Source organism: Equus quagga, chromosome 5 (genome assembly GCF_021613505.1).
Source record: "Equus quagga isolate Etosha38 chromosome 5, UCLA_HA_Equagga_1.0, whole genome shotgun sequence".
Lineage (NCBI taxonomy): Eukaryota > Metazoa > Chordata > Mammalia > Perissodactyla > Equidae > Equus > Equus quagga.
The window spans coordinates 99,069,888-99,085,201 of NC_060271.1; the positions used below are offsets into that span (position 1 = coordinate 99,069,888).

The 15,314-nt window shown below is 36.2% G+C and overlaps 1 protein-coding gene across 4 annotated transcripts in view; it reads right to left on the reverse strand.

The window, feature by feature from the left end:
* FOXN2 (forkhead box N2) overlaps positions 1-15,314 on the reverse strand; it is a 57,076-nt gene that overhangs the window by 17,004 nt on the left and 24,758 nt on the right. For all 4 annotated transcript variants that reach the window (XM_046663142.1, XM_046663141.1, XM_046663143.1 and 1 more), the window contains exon 2: positions 10,299-10,849. In XM_046663142.1, coding sequence (XP_046519098.1) covers positions 10,299-10,835 — 537 coding nt within the window. In that variant the 5' untranslated portion in view covers positions 10,836-10,849. The remainder of the gene's footprint in view (positions 1-10,298; positions 10,850-15,314) is intronic.

Below are 15,314 nucleotides of genomic sequence, written 5' to 3' on the forward strand. Positions count from 1 at the left end.
CAGGCCTGCTATAATGAAACCTGTTTTAGGTGGTTTCCCAAAGTTATCTGACACAGAACCTCCTCCTCCCAGGTAACATCCAGGAAGCTAGTGTTCTGTGGAACGCTTATGAGAAAGATTGACATAATTAATAAATTCTTGTAGAATATAGTTTTCAAATACATATTAACAACTAGAAGGACCCACAACTAAAATATACAACTATGTACTGGGGGGATTTGGGGAGAAAAAGCAAAAAAAAAAAAAAAAAAGAAGAAGAAGAAGATAGGCAACAACAGTTGTTAGCTTAGGTGCCAATCTTTGGAGAAAAAAAAAAAACAAAAACAAATACATATTAATGGAACAAACTACAACCATTGATTAGGCCATGAAGAAAAACAAATTCCCTTTTAAAGATCACAATTTTAGACTCCAGTAGAAAAAGAAACAAAATTTAACTATCTCAACAATAAAATTCTCTGCACCTTGAAAATTTATAAACACGCCTGGATTAAAAAGATGTCCAAACTACAATTACAGATTGTCTAGTAAGTAAAAGGTATAAGAAACACAGTAATATCAAAACTAAGTGATGTAGCCAAAGCTCTATTTAAAGGCAAATTTATATCCTTGAACACTTTCATTCTTAAACAAAGATTGAAATAAGCTTTTATCACGTCTAGGAGGACAAAAGGAAAAAGAATTATATAATATTATACAATAGAAAATATTATATAAAATTATATAAAAATACAATTGGTAAACTAAAAATTAAGGAAAGAATGGAAGCGATCAATTCAAGAGAGTGTTCTAAAAAACCATCAATATGCTACACACACTAGTTGAGCTAGTCAAACAAAATAACTGCAGGACTTCAGGAGCTGTGATATCACCTCCTAACTCTTCCTTCAAGATAAATCTTTCCTGCTTCCTTAGCTGAACATCCCTACCTGCGTATCCTGAACAGAAGCCCGCCTACAAGCATATCCCTATAAATGTACCACATTCACACACAGCCTACACACAGAACTCAACAGTCATGCAAGAAGGACGTCCACCTGCAATCTCATCCCACTTCCCCAGAGCTAGACACTACTTGTACAGTGTTTAAGAGTCCAAGCCTTGGCGCCAGACTGCCTACTCTAGAATCCCGGACCTGTGACTTAACAGCTGTGTAACTTCCAGAAAAACATCTATGTTCTTTGTGTATTAGCATGCCCAAAATATATCTATATATAAAATAGCACCCACTTCAAGAATTACTGCTCAGAACATTGCCAGACACATAAGCACTCAATAACGTTGGCTACTGCTACTATTGATATGTTTTATGTTCATTTTATTTGCAGTTTTAAAAAGGGTTCTCATCTCCTCCAGCCTAATAGCATGCAAATTTGTTTTTGTTTCTATTCTACTAATTATTGGCATTAAATTTTAATAAATATTTTTAAAGATTTTTTTCTCTGCAAATGTTGAAAATTAAATATAAGGTATAATCTGACCCCTCTCCCACCATGTGATGTACAAAACTTCCTCAAGGGCCCAGCCCAGTGGCGCAGTGGTTAAGTTCTCACGTTCTGCTTTGGCGGCCCGGGGTTCACAGGTTCAGATCCCGGGTGCAGACATGGCACCGCTTGGCAAGCCATGCTGTGGCAGGCGACCCACATATAAATAGAGAAAGATGGGCATGGATGTTAGCTCAGGGCCAGTCTTCCTCAGCAAAAAGAGGAGGATTGGCAGCAGTTAGCTCAGGGCTAATCTTCCTCAAAAAAAAACAAAACAAACAACTTCCTCAAAACCTCAGAACTCACAAGATTGGTGAGATTCAAACTACTACTATTTTTTGTTTTTATATTATACCTTTTCTATTTCAAAAACCCTTTCTTAAAATTTGAATTACACTTTACAACTACATTAACAGTTACTTAGACAACAATAAAATCTACGTGTATTCTATTCCCCTGATCCTTTTTGCTTGTATAAAATCCTATACGATGTAAGCTATTATGATTGCTGGAAGATTTAATGTGATGCATTCCAGAGAGCTTCCACTTCCCAAATACTTTTTCAAGGTAATATTAGTGTATTACTGAGGCTCTTTTATCTCTGAATACCATGTCATAATTATTATAGTAGAATGGCATAATGTCAGAACACTCTTCCACAGGTTTAAAAACCAAAGTCCTAATCGTTGATTATTGATTGGCTATGTGATATTGAATAAATCATTTAATCTCTAAGAGTCAGCCTTCTCATTCATATTTTATCTGAAAAATAAAAAACGTAGGGCACTTCACTGAGTTGTGATGAGATTCAAATAAGGTAATTCAAATGTAAGTGACATAGAGTTGAAAAATATGTGAATACTAAGGGATTATTCTGAAATTGGCATATTGTAGGAGTTTATATGGTTTAATAAGAGTATATTCCTACTCCTTTACTTCTAAGAGATGAAGGAGTTTTAAACAAAAATCGACAATAAGAACAAAAATCAATTAATTCTGAATAAAAGACAAAAGTTAGGTAGTAAAGAACAAGAGATAAAGTAAATTTAGAAGGGAAAGAAGCTCTTGTCTGAGGAAAAATATGGTAATTGAGGGTAAGACAGTTTTTTTTTTTTTTTTGAGGAAGATCAGCACTGAGCTAACTACTGCCAATCCTCCTCATTTTGCTAAGGAAGGCTGGCCCTGAGCTACCATCCATGCCCATCTTCCTCTACTTTGTAAGTGGGACGCCTACCACAGCATGGCTTTTGCCAAGCGGTGCCATGTCCACACCTGGGATCCAAACCAGCGAACCCTGGGCCGCCGAGAAGTGGAACCGCTGCACCACCAGGCCGGCCCCCAAGACAGTTTTTAACACTCTAACAACTTAAATATATAAAAAAAGGAAAACCATGGGTGTCATATCACACTGTAATATAGAAAGAAACATACCATACTATCAGGTGAAACTTTTTTCTGGCCTTCAGCAGCAAGATATCACATCAACTATATTAAAAAAGCATTTGAAATTTTGATGTTTTTTCAAAGGACATCAAGTTTTACAACAAATGTATTTTTGGATTAAGTGATGAAACTTCTTAAATTAGACATATTTTCAGTTATTTGGCACAAATGATAAATGTGTTTCAATGAAAGGGAAATAAAACTTTAAATGTTAGCACCCACAACAGCCTTTGCCCCAAAACCACTTTAGTTTCATAGAGAAAAGATATGCACGAATTATTTTTCGCATATTGACTAAGACAATTATTTTAATAATTCTAGCCACATTCTATCTGGTTATTCCTGAGATTACACTCCTAGAAATTGTTCAGTTCAAGTCTACTTTTCAAATTCTATTGTGAGATAACTGCAAATTGTTTTGATCATAGAATTGCTATTTCCTTGAAATAGCAAATTGGAAGAACTGGTACTGAAAACTTGCAGTTCAGGGCAGTGAAGTATCTTGAGTAAGGTCTCCAAATAACAGTCTGGTTTATGTTACCATGGCAGCACTTCCTTTCACTGGGTCTGTTCACAAACTATCAGTAACAAGAGATAAAGCTATGTATTTGTTAATCTAGGTTTTAGAGTCTACAGCAAAAAGGAACTTATTTTTAATTAACTCTCACTTAAAAACTTTGGCTTTTTTTTTTTTTTTTTTTACTGTGTTTAGATGACAACACAAATAACAAAGAGTTTTAGAAGTCAAGAATGGTTTTACACTAAATTTGCCTATAACAAGATAAACCTTTTGTGCAATGGAAACAGGAAGTGTGCATTCTCTCATTTACTATTTTTGCATTTTGGAACTCTAAAGCTTCTGGACTTATTTGATAGAGAATTACTGAAGGTTTTGAAGAAATGAGAAATATACTAAGAAATAAATGTTGAAAAGATCTATCTTAATGGAAGTTGTAAAGAACAGACTGGGAGAAGAAGCAATGTTCTCTATTCCTGAAATGTTTTTACGTACTTGCCCTGTACATTTTAATAGTTTCCTCCTTGACTACTTTTTCAGTGGTTTTAAAAACCACTGAATCAAAAGGTATTAACTAATTAAAAAGGGAATTCATAACTCTTACTTATAGTGTGAACTTGATAGTGGGTAGCATCACCTCTTTGCCTGGAATTCAGCTATTGAAGCAAGTCATCACTATGCAAATGTACAGACTAAAATTGTACTAAACCAGGCAAAACTTCTAATTTCATGTTTCCCAGCTAAAATCTCACAGTTATAATGTCTTAGTTTGTCTTTATAAAAATTTTAAAAAGTAAATGTAAGACTTTGATGTTAATGTTTAAAACATAAAAACAAACCAAAACAAACAATAAAACACCATATTTAACTTTTGTAATTTTAAAATCCTGAGGCAGATAAATACCAAGGCAAGATTTTAGACCCGTCTTCTGAGAGCAGTAACTACGGTATGGACGATAGAGGAGAATCTAACGATAGAGGAGAATCTAATCAGCAGCTACACCAGCTGGCTGCATATCATTACCACTTTGTAGTTTGACCTGAACCTTGCCATCTTGCCTTCTTTTTGAGATTATCATCACTAGATAACAGCTATTCATCAGAAAAGTGTTGTCAAATTCAATTCCAACGTCTAATGGAAGTAAGTATAACTTACCTGCCTTCTGCAGATTGGAAGAGAAATACTATCATTTTGAGGCACTGATTCAAGAAGTATTTTATATTTAAAATATATATATTTAAAAAAAAGTATACTTAAAAAAAAATCCACCAGCATTCCCTTTCCTACTTAAATGTATCGCTTTCTGTCCAAATTTCAGACTTTTAAGCAAAATGGTCTATTGATTTTTGTGAAAACCATCACCTACCAGTTCCTTCCTTCCCACCCTGACTTGTGGTGATTCTATATTTATCCTTATATTATTATATCTTAAGATGACTTCTTTCTTTTTATCACACTCTCCTTGTACTCTTAGACTGTATGCTTTCCTGTTCATAAGGAATATTTTTCCTTAATTTCTTTCTCTAAGCACTCAAAAATGCTCAGGTTAATGATATAAATAATGCACACATTTAAAATTATGGACAAGAACAAGTCTCTTTTGATCACTACCACAAATTGTATCACACTGGACATACTGTTCTAAAATTTTTATTACAAACAATACCACCGTGAATATTCTTATATACATCTCCTTGCATGTAAGTATGAACGTTACTCTAGGGGAGAAATCAGAATTGGATTCACCAGATCAAAGGACATGCATATTTCTAACTACTGCCAAAATGCCCTCAAGAATGGTCAGACTAATTTACACTCCTATCAGTGGTGTAAAACTACTAATACTGATTTAATTTCCCACGTCCTCATCTAATTTGATATTATCAAACATTTAAAATTTTTACATTTTAATGGGTAAAAACTAGTGTTTTGGTCCTTTAGTTTGTATGTCCCTGTTTACTAGTGAGGACGATCATCTTTGCAAATGTTTATTGGCCATATGTATTTCCTTGTCTGTGAACTACCTATTCATATTCTTGTCCATTTTTCTATTAGGTTTTCTTTGTCTTATTGAATTATATGAGTTCCTTACATATAGTGGTGTGCTAATTATAAACATCTATCAACTTCACAGTTAATGACATAATAGTGATAGCGTGAACTGGCCAGGATGGAAATATTTACACCTTGGAAATCTGCAAAAGCTACATCCTCAGCCCCATCCCCCCCAATTGTTAAATAGTTACCAGCACACCACTGCTTATATATTTTGAATCTTGATCTTTTGGCTGCTACTTGTCTCAGTCACTTCTTCTTAGCCAATCATTTTCAAGTTTTCTGCAACATTTGACACTGTTGCTCATTCACACTTAAACTTACCCTCCTTAGCTTCCATTATACCATACGTTTCCTAAGAATCTTCTACTGAAAATCAATGCTGATAACTTCCAAACTTAGAGCTTTAATCCAAAAATATCACCACTATTTCTGTACCATATTTCTGAATATCTAGTAGATATTCCTAAAAGCTCCCCTTTTATGTACCACTGTGAGTATAAACACAATAGGTCTAAAATTAGAAAAGAATTAAGTGATACATTTAAAAAATGAAAGCTAATGATGCCCTTTAGAAAAGATATATCCAAAACTTCCAATACTTTCAGTTATCTAAAGGAAAGTTTGACTGGGGCTGGGGGAATCTACTACTAAGACGGCTCACTCACACTCTATTGGCAGGCAGCCTCATTTCCCAGCCATATGGGCATCTCCATAGGGCTGCTTAAGTGTCCTTATGATACGGTAGCTGGCTTCTCATAAAGCTAGTTACCCAAGAGCCCAAGATAGAAGCCATAATGTCTTTTATGACCTAGCCTCAAAAGGCATGCTCCACCATTTCCACAATATCCTCTTGGTTACACAAGTCAGCCCTACTCAGTATTGGAGGGGACACTACCAGGGCATGAATACTGGAAGGTGGGGCTCATTTGGGGACCATCTTGGAGGGTAGTTATGACAGAGACTGATCCTTTGAAATGACTGAGGCTTTTTTAAGGCCTAGCACATAACTTGTCTTCGTAAATATTCCATGTGTAGTAGAGAATGTGTTTACTAGCAATCTGTTACATACCAAAAGATAACTAATACAACCTCCTTTAAAATGAGCTAGCAGATGATGATGTGTCCTAACGTCTGGCTACTCAGGGTATGTCTGTGGACTAGCAACATCAGGATCACCTGGGAGCCTGCTAGAAATGAAAGCTTCAGTCTCCATTCTAGATTTGCTGAATCAGAATCTGCATTTTAACAAGATACCCAGATGATGAATATGTACATTCAAGTTTGAGCACCACTGTCCTAGAAAATCCTTCAGTCACCTGAAAATATAATTACTTGCTCTTTTTTTCTTTTACTTGCTTTTTTCTTCCCAAATTCCCCCAGTACACAGTTGTATATTTTAGTTGTGGGTCCTTCTAGTTGTGGTATGTGGGATGCCGCCTCAACATGGCCTGATGAGTGGTGCCATACCGCCCAGGATCTGAACAGGTGAAACCCCGGGCCACCGAAGCAGAGCATGCAAACCCAACCATTCGGCCGTGGGACCAGCCCCTAATTACTTGCTCTTTTAACTTTTATTCCAAATAAGAATAGGAGAGTTCTGCTACCACTTGGGGTATGGAAAGCCATAACAGAATATCACTCCCAGCCTTGCAAGAAAAAAACCTACAAAATCATAATTTTTTATAAGCCCATCTGAGAGCTAAGGCTGCAAGGCAAGTGAAAGAACTAAATTCTAAAGTATGACAGGTCCCTGTGAGGAGAGATGGAACATATGAACTGTTTTACCTTTGGCAGAGCCAAGAAGAAGTGGCAGGCATAAAAGAAGGTAAGGAAACACTACTCAAATTTCACCAAATGCTTAAAAGCCACGTGTGAGCAAGCAAGATAATTCAGCATCCCTGGCATTCCCAGACAGGCGAAGAGTCTGCATTTACTAGCTAGCATTTGTCCATGGGTCTCCATCTGGTGCTTCAGAGGAAGATTGTAGGCAGTGAAGGAGACCTAAGAGAGATATCCTTGGAGATGGAGACAGATGTGCAGAAACCACCAATATCCGAGGCTGGAGCAAGGATATCAGGTGAAGTCCATCCATGCTCCAGGCCCTGAATGAGAATAAGGTGAGATCAGGTGCCGTTATAGGACAGGCATGAAACCTGCCTACAGTACCCTGGACAAAACTCCAATATGAAGCAAAAGCTGTCTACCACTGACAGACAGGCAAAAAATCCAGTCCCAAGCAAAGAATGGCTGTTGCTGGGAGAGAAGTACAAAATCCAGCTATCCTCACACTTCACTGACACTAGGCAATGTGCCATGGGTCTTTAGGAGAAGGGCAGGAAATCTGCTCGCGCCCAGATCCTCCAATGATACAAAGCAGAGATCTGCTGCCACTGGGAAAGGAAATGGTCACTCATTTGTACCCAGGATCTCCCACTTACACTAGGCAGAGTTTACCTACCATGATGGCAATGAGCAGGTAATTGGCCTGAGCTCTGGAACAGCACTGTCCAACAGGACTTTCCATAATGACAGTTATATCCTATATCCGTGCTGTCCAATATGCCAATTACTAGCCACATGTAGATAATTGGCTAGTGATAAGTGCAGCTCTAGACTCCACTCTGAGTAGATGGGAGGGACTGTCAATTCCTGGAGGAGGCAAGGAAAGTCCCACTCTTGAGCCACAGGCAATCTAGAGCCTGCTTAAGACTAAAACTGGAGCAGAAGAACTGAGATACCCACCCTGCCCATACCCAGAGCCTTGTACCAAGTAGTAAGCTCTAGCAATCTATTGCTCTGGGAGGGGCAAGAGCACAGGGAGAACTATTAAATGACTCTCCCATCCCCAAATGTGTCACAAGCTGAAAGATGAAGGTGAAGCAGAAATGCTGATAAAAAATCATCCAATGCTCCAGGCCTCACACTAAGAACAAACTATCAGCAATCCATTTGAAGACTTCCGTACACTGGAGGTAACTATGACAACCACAAACTGTGAACCCAGCTCAATTATTAATTACATTGACCAATACCTGTTCACACTAACAACCTGACAGAAGTAGAGGCATATCCATTTCTGGGTAGAAATAATATTTACCTCTTACCATTCTTTTACAATGTCTGACATTTAATCCAAACTTATGAAACATGCAAAAATAGAAGATAAAATAGTCAACAAAACCAGACCCAGGGATAGACGAGAGGCTGAAATTACCAGACATTATGACTATGATTAATATCTTTTTGAATCTAGTTGGAAATATTAGCAGAGAGACGGAGACTATGCTTAAAAAGGAAAATGAAAATGCTAGAAATGAAAAATATGAAGAAGTCCTTTATCAAGATTATCAGCAGAACAAACATAATAGAGGAAAGAGTGAACCTGTAGAAAGATCAACAGAAATTATCCAAACCGAAACAAAGAGAGAAAAGAGTAGGAAGAGGGGCAGAGCAAACAAGAAGTGAGACAAAAGCAAATGGTCTAACATATTTTTATTTAGTCTCAGAGTAGGAAGTGAGCCACAAAAAATATCAGAAGAGATAATGAGCAAAAATTTTCTAAATTTAATGGACGACAACAAACCACAGATCCAATAACTTCTGAAAAACCAAAGCAGGATAAAAATAAAGAAAAACACACCTAGGTACATCATAGTCAAACTGCTGAAAAGTAGTGATAAGGAGAAAAATCTTGAAGAGAGTTAAAAAAAACCATTATAAACAGAGGAACAAAGATAAGAATGGCAGCACACTTCTCATCAGAAACTAGGCAAGCCAGAAGACAAGAAAGTAACATCTTTAAAAGTACTTAAAGAAAATACCTGTCAACTAAGCACTGTATACCTATCCTCCACAAAAAGGTTAAAAAAAATTTTTCAGTGCTAGCAGACTGGAACCATAAGAAATGTTAAATACACTTCTCCAGGAAAAAGGAATTCATCCAGATAGAGTAGGATTAGTCAACTTTTTCTGTAAAAGGCCAGATAATAAGTAGAATGGTATAATCTCATTTGAAGGTAGACTGATAAATTAAAGATATATACTGAAAACTGTACAGCAACCACTAAAAAAAAAAAAGAAAAGAAAAATTGCTAATAAGCCAATAGCAGAAATGAAACTGAATCATAAAAATATACTCAATCCAGAGCCAACCTCAGTGGCCTAGTGGTTAAAAGTTCAGCGCAATCCACTTCAGTGGCCCGGTTCAATTCTCAGGTGTGGACCTACACCACTCATCTGTCAATGGCCACACTGTGGTGGTGGCTCACATACCAAAAAAAAAAAAAAAAAGAGGAAGATTGGCAACAGATGTTAGCTCAAGGTAAATCTTCCTCAGCAAAAAAATAAAATAAAAAAGACTCAATCCATAAAAAGGCAGGAAAAAGAAAAAGAACTGATAGAGCAAACAGAAAACAAATAGCATGATGATAGATTTAAACCCAAACATATCAATGAATGTAAATGGTCTACATTCCAATTATAGGGCAGAGACTGTCACCCTGAACAAGAATATATTGATAGAGTGACAGGAACGCCATAGAAAGTAAGAAAAACTGGAACATTAAAAACCTAATTTATGTAGCTATTGTAGACTGAACATAATTCTGATAGGTTTATAGCAATATTTAAGAAATTTAAAAACATCTCCAATGAAAGCACATGATGAACATAATTAAGCTCAAGCTGAAATAATCTGACTTATCTTTTGTCTTCCTTTGATTTCCTCATATTTTAAAATCTGCATGTTAATTCTCTCCCACCTCCCCAAATATAGCAAATTTTCATAAACACTGACCTTGCCATGGCTTCTTTCCACTTTCTGAAAACATTTATTCAGGGACAGATTATGTCGAACAGAATTCTTCCAGCCTGTTGGTGCAGTAGCAAAATATGGGAAGCGGTCCAGAATCCAGTTATAAATTTCTTTGACAGGCAAACATTTATTTGGAGAGTGTTCAATAGCCATATAAATGAGAAGACTAAAGGAGTATGGGGGCTTTGAAGTTGCTGATTTTTTTTCTGGGTTCTGATAGCAAGATGGTCCTAAGGATGGCACATCATCTCCCTCTATGTCATACAATGGAGTAACACTGGGAAGACCCTCACTTCCGAAGCTGAAGTTTGTTAGAAGATTAGTACTTTCATGAAGCCAGTTCAAGTTTGTGAGTTCATCATCCGCTGACTCACTGTCCACTAGAGTGGCCTTTGGCCTGGCAGCATCAACAGCTTCAGGCAAGCTTCCCATTTTGTAAATCTGGCTTAATCCTGCAACCTTTTCAGCTCCTGGGATTTCAGCTCTTTTTTCTGGAGTCATTCCAATTACTGGACCCATTTACTTTTATAGTTCTGCAACAAAGGAAACAATTATCAATCAATGTAATACTTAAGATTTTTAAGCTCATAGACAGAGAAAACACATATTACCCCCAAATCAGAGAAATTCTGCAATTATTCTACATAATACTTAAGACCAATATTTGTATAACAAAGACACTAAAGGTTACAATACAAGGAACAGAACTTATTTCATATTATTTGAAATGGCTGTAAATAAAATGTAACATTATAGCACCACATGTATGGGTGATATTAATAAAATTAAATAATGTATTTTGAATATTTATTAAAGTCGCTAGCCCACAGTAACCACCTAATAAGTAATGGCTATTATTACTAAAAATGAACCGACTATTTCTTTGAATTACAAGAGTATAATCTACGCATCTTAAGGATCTATGACTTTACTATAACAGCCATACATATGGCTCAATACAAAAAGTAAGCAGGGGTCAGCCAGTGGCTGAGTGGTTAAGTGCACATGCTCTGCTTTGGCGGCCCAGGGTTGCAGTGGTTTGGATCCTGGGTGTGGACATAGTACCGCTCATCAGGCCACGTTGAGGTGACATCCCATATGCCACAACTAGAAGGACCCACAACTAAAATGTACAACTACATAATGGGGGGATTTGGGGAGAAAAAGGAAAAAGAAAAAGAAGATTGGCAACAGTTGTTAGCTCAAGTGCCAATCTTTAAAAAAAAAAAAAAGTAAGCAAACTTAAAATATTGCTTAAACAAAAATTCCAAATAACTCTTTCTTCAAATCTGAAATATTTACTATAAAGGGATAAACAATATCTGATTTTTTATAGAATATCATACTAAAAACATTTCTTATTTGCTAAAATTCATTACCAGCAAAATTATATTTACTGGAAATTTCTTTCTTTTGTAAATTCCCGTATTTTTAACTCTGCATTCTATATTATCTCATCAAGTACTGACATTGAAAGGCTGACTTTCTCTTAGTAAAGTGTGAAAAATCACTGTATTTTCAAGGAGAGGAAAAAAAGCTGTTCCTAAACTCTCCCTTTTTATTTCCATTTTTCTCAAATGACTTTTGTTTTCCTTCTGAAACACACTTCAATTCACAAAACTTGACGTGGGAGAATAACTGACCAAAGAGAAAAGTGATAGAACTAATTCATTTTCAATAGTTCATAAAGGTACATTGTTTCTGAATTCAGTGAAAAACCTTCTGTGTCTTCTGTTATCCTATTCAATCTACTTATGCTTATATAACTGAATAAGAGAAGTACCTCCAGAGTTTTATTTTACTTAGAAGATAGCTGGCAAATTACTCAAAGAATTACGAAAACCGGTCAATTTTAGATGTAGCACAGTCTATCTGGATTCTGGTAGCTATTAGTAGATGTAGTCTCTGAACACTCAATTATCAATAGCATCATCTAATACTTTTAAGGCCAGTCATTGTGCTATGTCTCAATTAACCATCAATTAAACCCTAGAAAGTGGGCATTAGTATTAACCCAATTTTATAGATGAGGAAAACGACTCCAGAGAGGTTAAGCATCCTGTTTGAGGTTGCTTGGCTAGTAACTGAAAACACCAGAATTTAAACCCAGGCAGACTGACTTCAGAACCAAAATTCTAACCACTATATCATCCTGCTAACAGTGTATACACATCATCCATGAGCACCAATGATCTGATTCTACCCATTTTAAATCTTATCACTGTTCTCTCCACATCTAGTTCCTATCTCTCTCATGTACACCTGTATCTATAACTTGACACACCAAGACAATGTAAAAAGTGAAAGATCAAACTATAACAAATTTGGTTTTTATTTCAATTATAAAAAATCACACATACATAAACATTCGCACATATGTGCACACAATATACTTCAGAGATGATTCTGTCCTATGTAACAGACCAAATTATTCATTTTACCACCAAAGTCTCTCTAACCATAGGGAATTTTTAAAAATGTAATGGATGAGGGGCTGGCCCCGTGGCCGAGTGGTTAAGTCTGTGCGCTCCGCTGCAGGCGGCCCAGTGTTTCGTTGGTTCGAATCCTGGGCACGGACATGGCACTGCTCATCAAACCACGCTGAGGCAGCATCCCACATGCTACAACTAGAAGGACCCACAACGAAGAATATACAACTATGTACTGGGGGGCTTTGGGGAGAAAAAGGAAAAAATAAAATAAAAAAAAATGTAATGGATGAGAATCATTCAAGAAAGTGCTGCTTGCTTTGAAAAAAAAAAGAATACTCAGTGTTAAAAGAAGGGAATGACTAATTTCTAATGGTTCACTTTTGTCTTTCCTCCCTTATCTCCATTTATCTTCTATTACATATAGAAATTAGAAAGTACCAAATAGCAGTGGCCAATATTTACTGAGATGTTACTATATTACAGGCACTATGCTACCAGCTTTAAAATGCATCAACTCTACTTACTCTGCACCACTAGTTAGTTCTACATACGGTCCTTTCTTCCAGCCTGTGAATTCCACAACGGTAAAAGTCTTTTACTTTTGTATTCCTAATGAATCTTAGTATGTTGGGCATAAGTAGGCACTCAAATCCTAATTATTTCAAACTGAAATGAACTTATAATGAACATATACATCTACTATGTACCAAGCGCTGTGCTACCTGCCTAAGAGTTACTTTATTTTAGAAACAAATTGTTAATGCTAGGAAACATCCTCAGTGGTAACAATCAGAAAACTGAAATTCACTGTTATGAATAAGGAAATGGAAGTGAAGCAAGCCATTCGCCTGAGGTTTTAAAGCTAACAAAAAGTAGAGCAAAAATTATAAACCAGGCTGAGCTCAATAATCAAGTTTTTTGTCCATTAGAGTACACTCAACCTCTTAAGGAACTTATATTTTTAGCAATATTACTTAAAACAGATATGAGAATATATTGATGACAGATACTCTCATCAGAAACTGATTCAGATAGTTGCAAATATACGTTATTCCTCTGAATAACAAGTTTAGAATAAAATCCCATTACTTTAAGATGTAAAGCAATACACCTTAGTAAATATGCCAAAGATTACACTAAGTGTACAGCCAAGCAAAGTTAAAAAATCAAGTACTGACAATGAAAGTCTCACATTCTCTTAGTAAGGTTTGAACTGTCACTGTATTTTCAAGGAGAGAAAAGAGCTGTTTCTAAACCATCCTGTTAGAATACTTTAGAACACCATCCACTTAGAACACTAAGTCTACCAAAACAAACAGGCAAATGATCTTTCCCACAAATAAGTATATAAATAGAAAATAAATATATTAGAAAATATTCAACTTCACTGATGATCAAAGAAATGCAAAGCACAGTGCTGGGCATGTAGTAAGGCCAAATATTAGCAATAAAAATATCTATTTTTGCCTAGTTTAGCAATGGTTTAAAAAAATACATAATATACAATTTTAGGCAAAGACCTAGGGCCATTTTGGAAAGCTAACACAATATGCAGCAAGAATCATTAAAAATGTCATATTCTAGGGCCAGCTCTGGTGCCCTTCTGGTTAAGTTCAGTGTGCTCCCCTTCAGGGACCTGGGTTCAGTTCCTGGGTGCAGACCTACACCGCTCTGTTAGCTGCCATGCTGTGCTGGCAGACCACACACTAAAAAATAGAGGAAGATTGGCACGTATGTTAGCTCATATTCTTTGACCCAATAATTCCACTTATGAGTCACTTCAATGAAATGATCTCATAAGGGAAAAAGATTCTCTCTCTCTCTCCCCTCTCTTTTTTTTTATAATTTTTTTTTTTAAAAGATTTTATTTTTTCCTTTTTCTCCCCAAAGCCCCCCGGTACATAGTTGTATATTCTTCGTTGTGGGTTCTTCTAGTTGTGGCATGTGGGACGCTGCCTCAGCGTGGTTTGATGAGCAGTGCCATGTCCGCGTCCAGGATTCGAACTAACGAAACACTGGGTCGCCTGCAGCGGAGCGCGCGAACTTAACCACTGGGCCACGAGGCCAGCCCCCTCTCTCCCCTCTCTTTTACACACACACACAGATGTTCATCCAAGAATTATGAAAGATAATAGAAAACTATAAACAACATATATATTTTATTTTAGAGAGATAGTTAAGTAAACTAAAGCACATCTATTCGATCTAATATTCAGCAGTCATTAAAAATGACTGTCTTGAAGATTGCAAACTAAACAAAAAAGCTAATTAGAAACTGAGGAAAAGTAAAAACTATACAAAAAGCTAACAGTTTATATTAGTAACTTGGTAATTTTTTTCTTTGTTCTATTTTCCAGTTTTTCTTTAATATGTTTATTATTTTTATAGTTTAAAATTAAAACAATATACTCAATGGGGAAAAAGTTGTGCTAGATTATTTTTAGTTGTAGTATTTCCATTTCAAAAAAATCAAATCACAAAAAGGTCACGGACTTATCAAAGGGCTGATGTCAAAAACAGAAACCATCTCTTATATTCTTAGTACAGCCTATTCTGTTACCAAGCT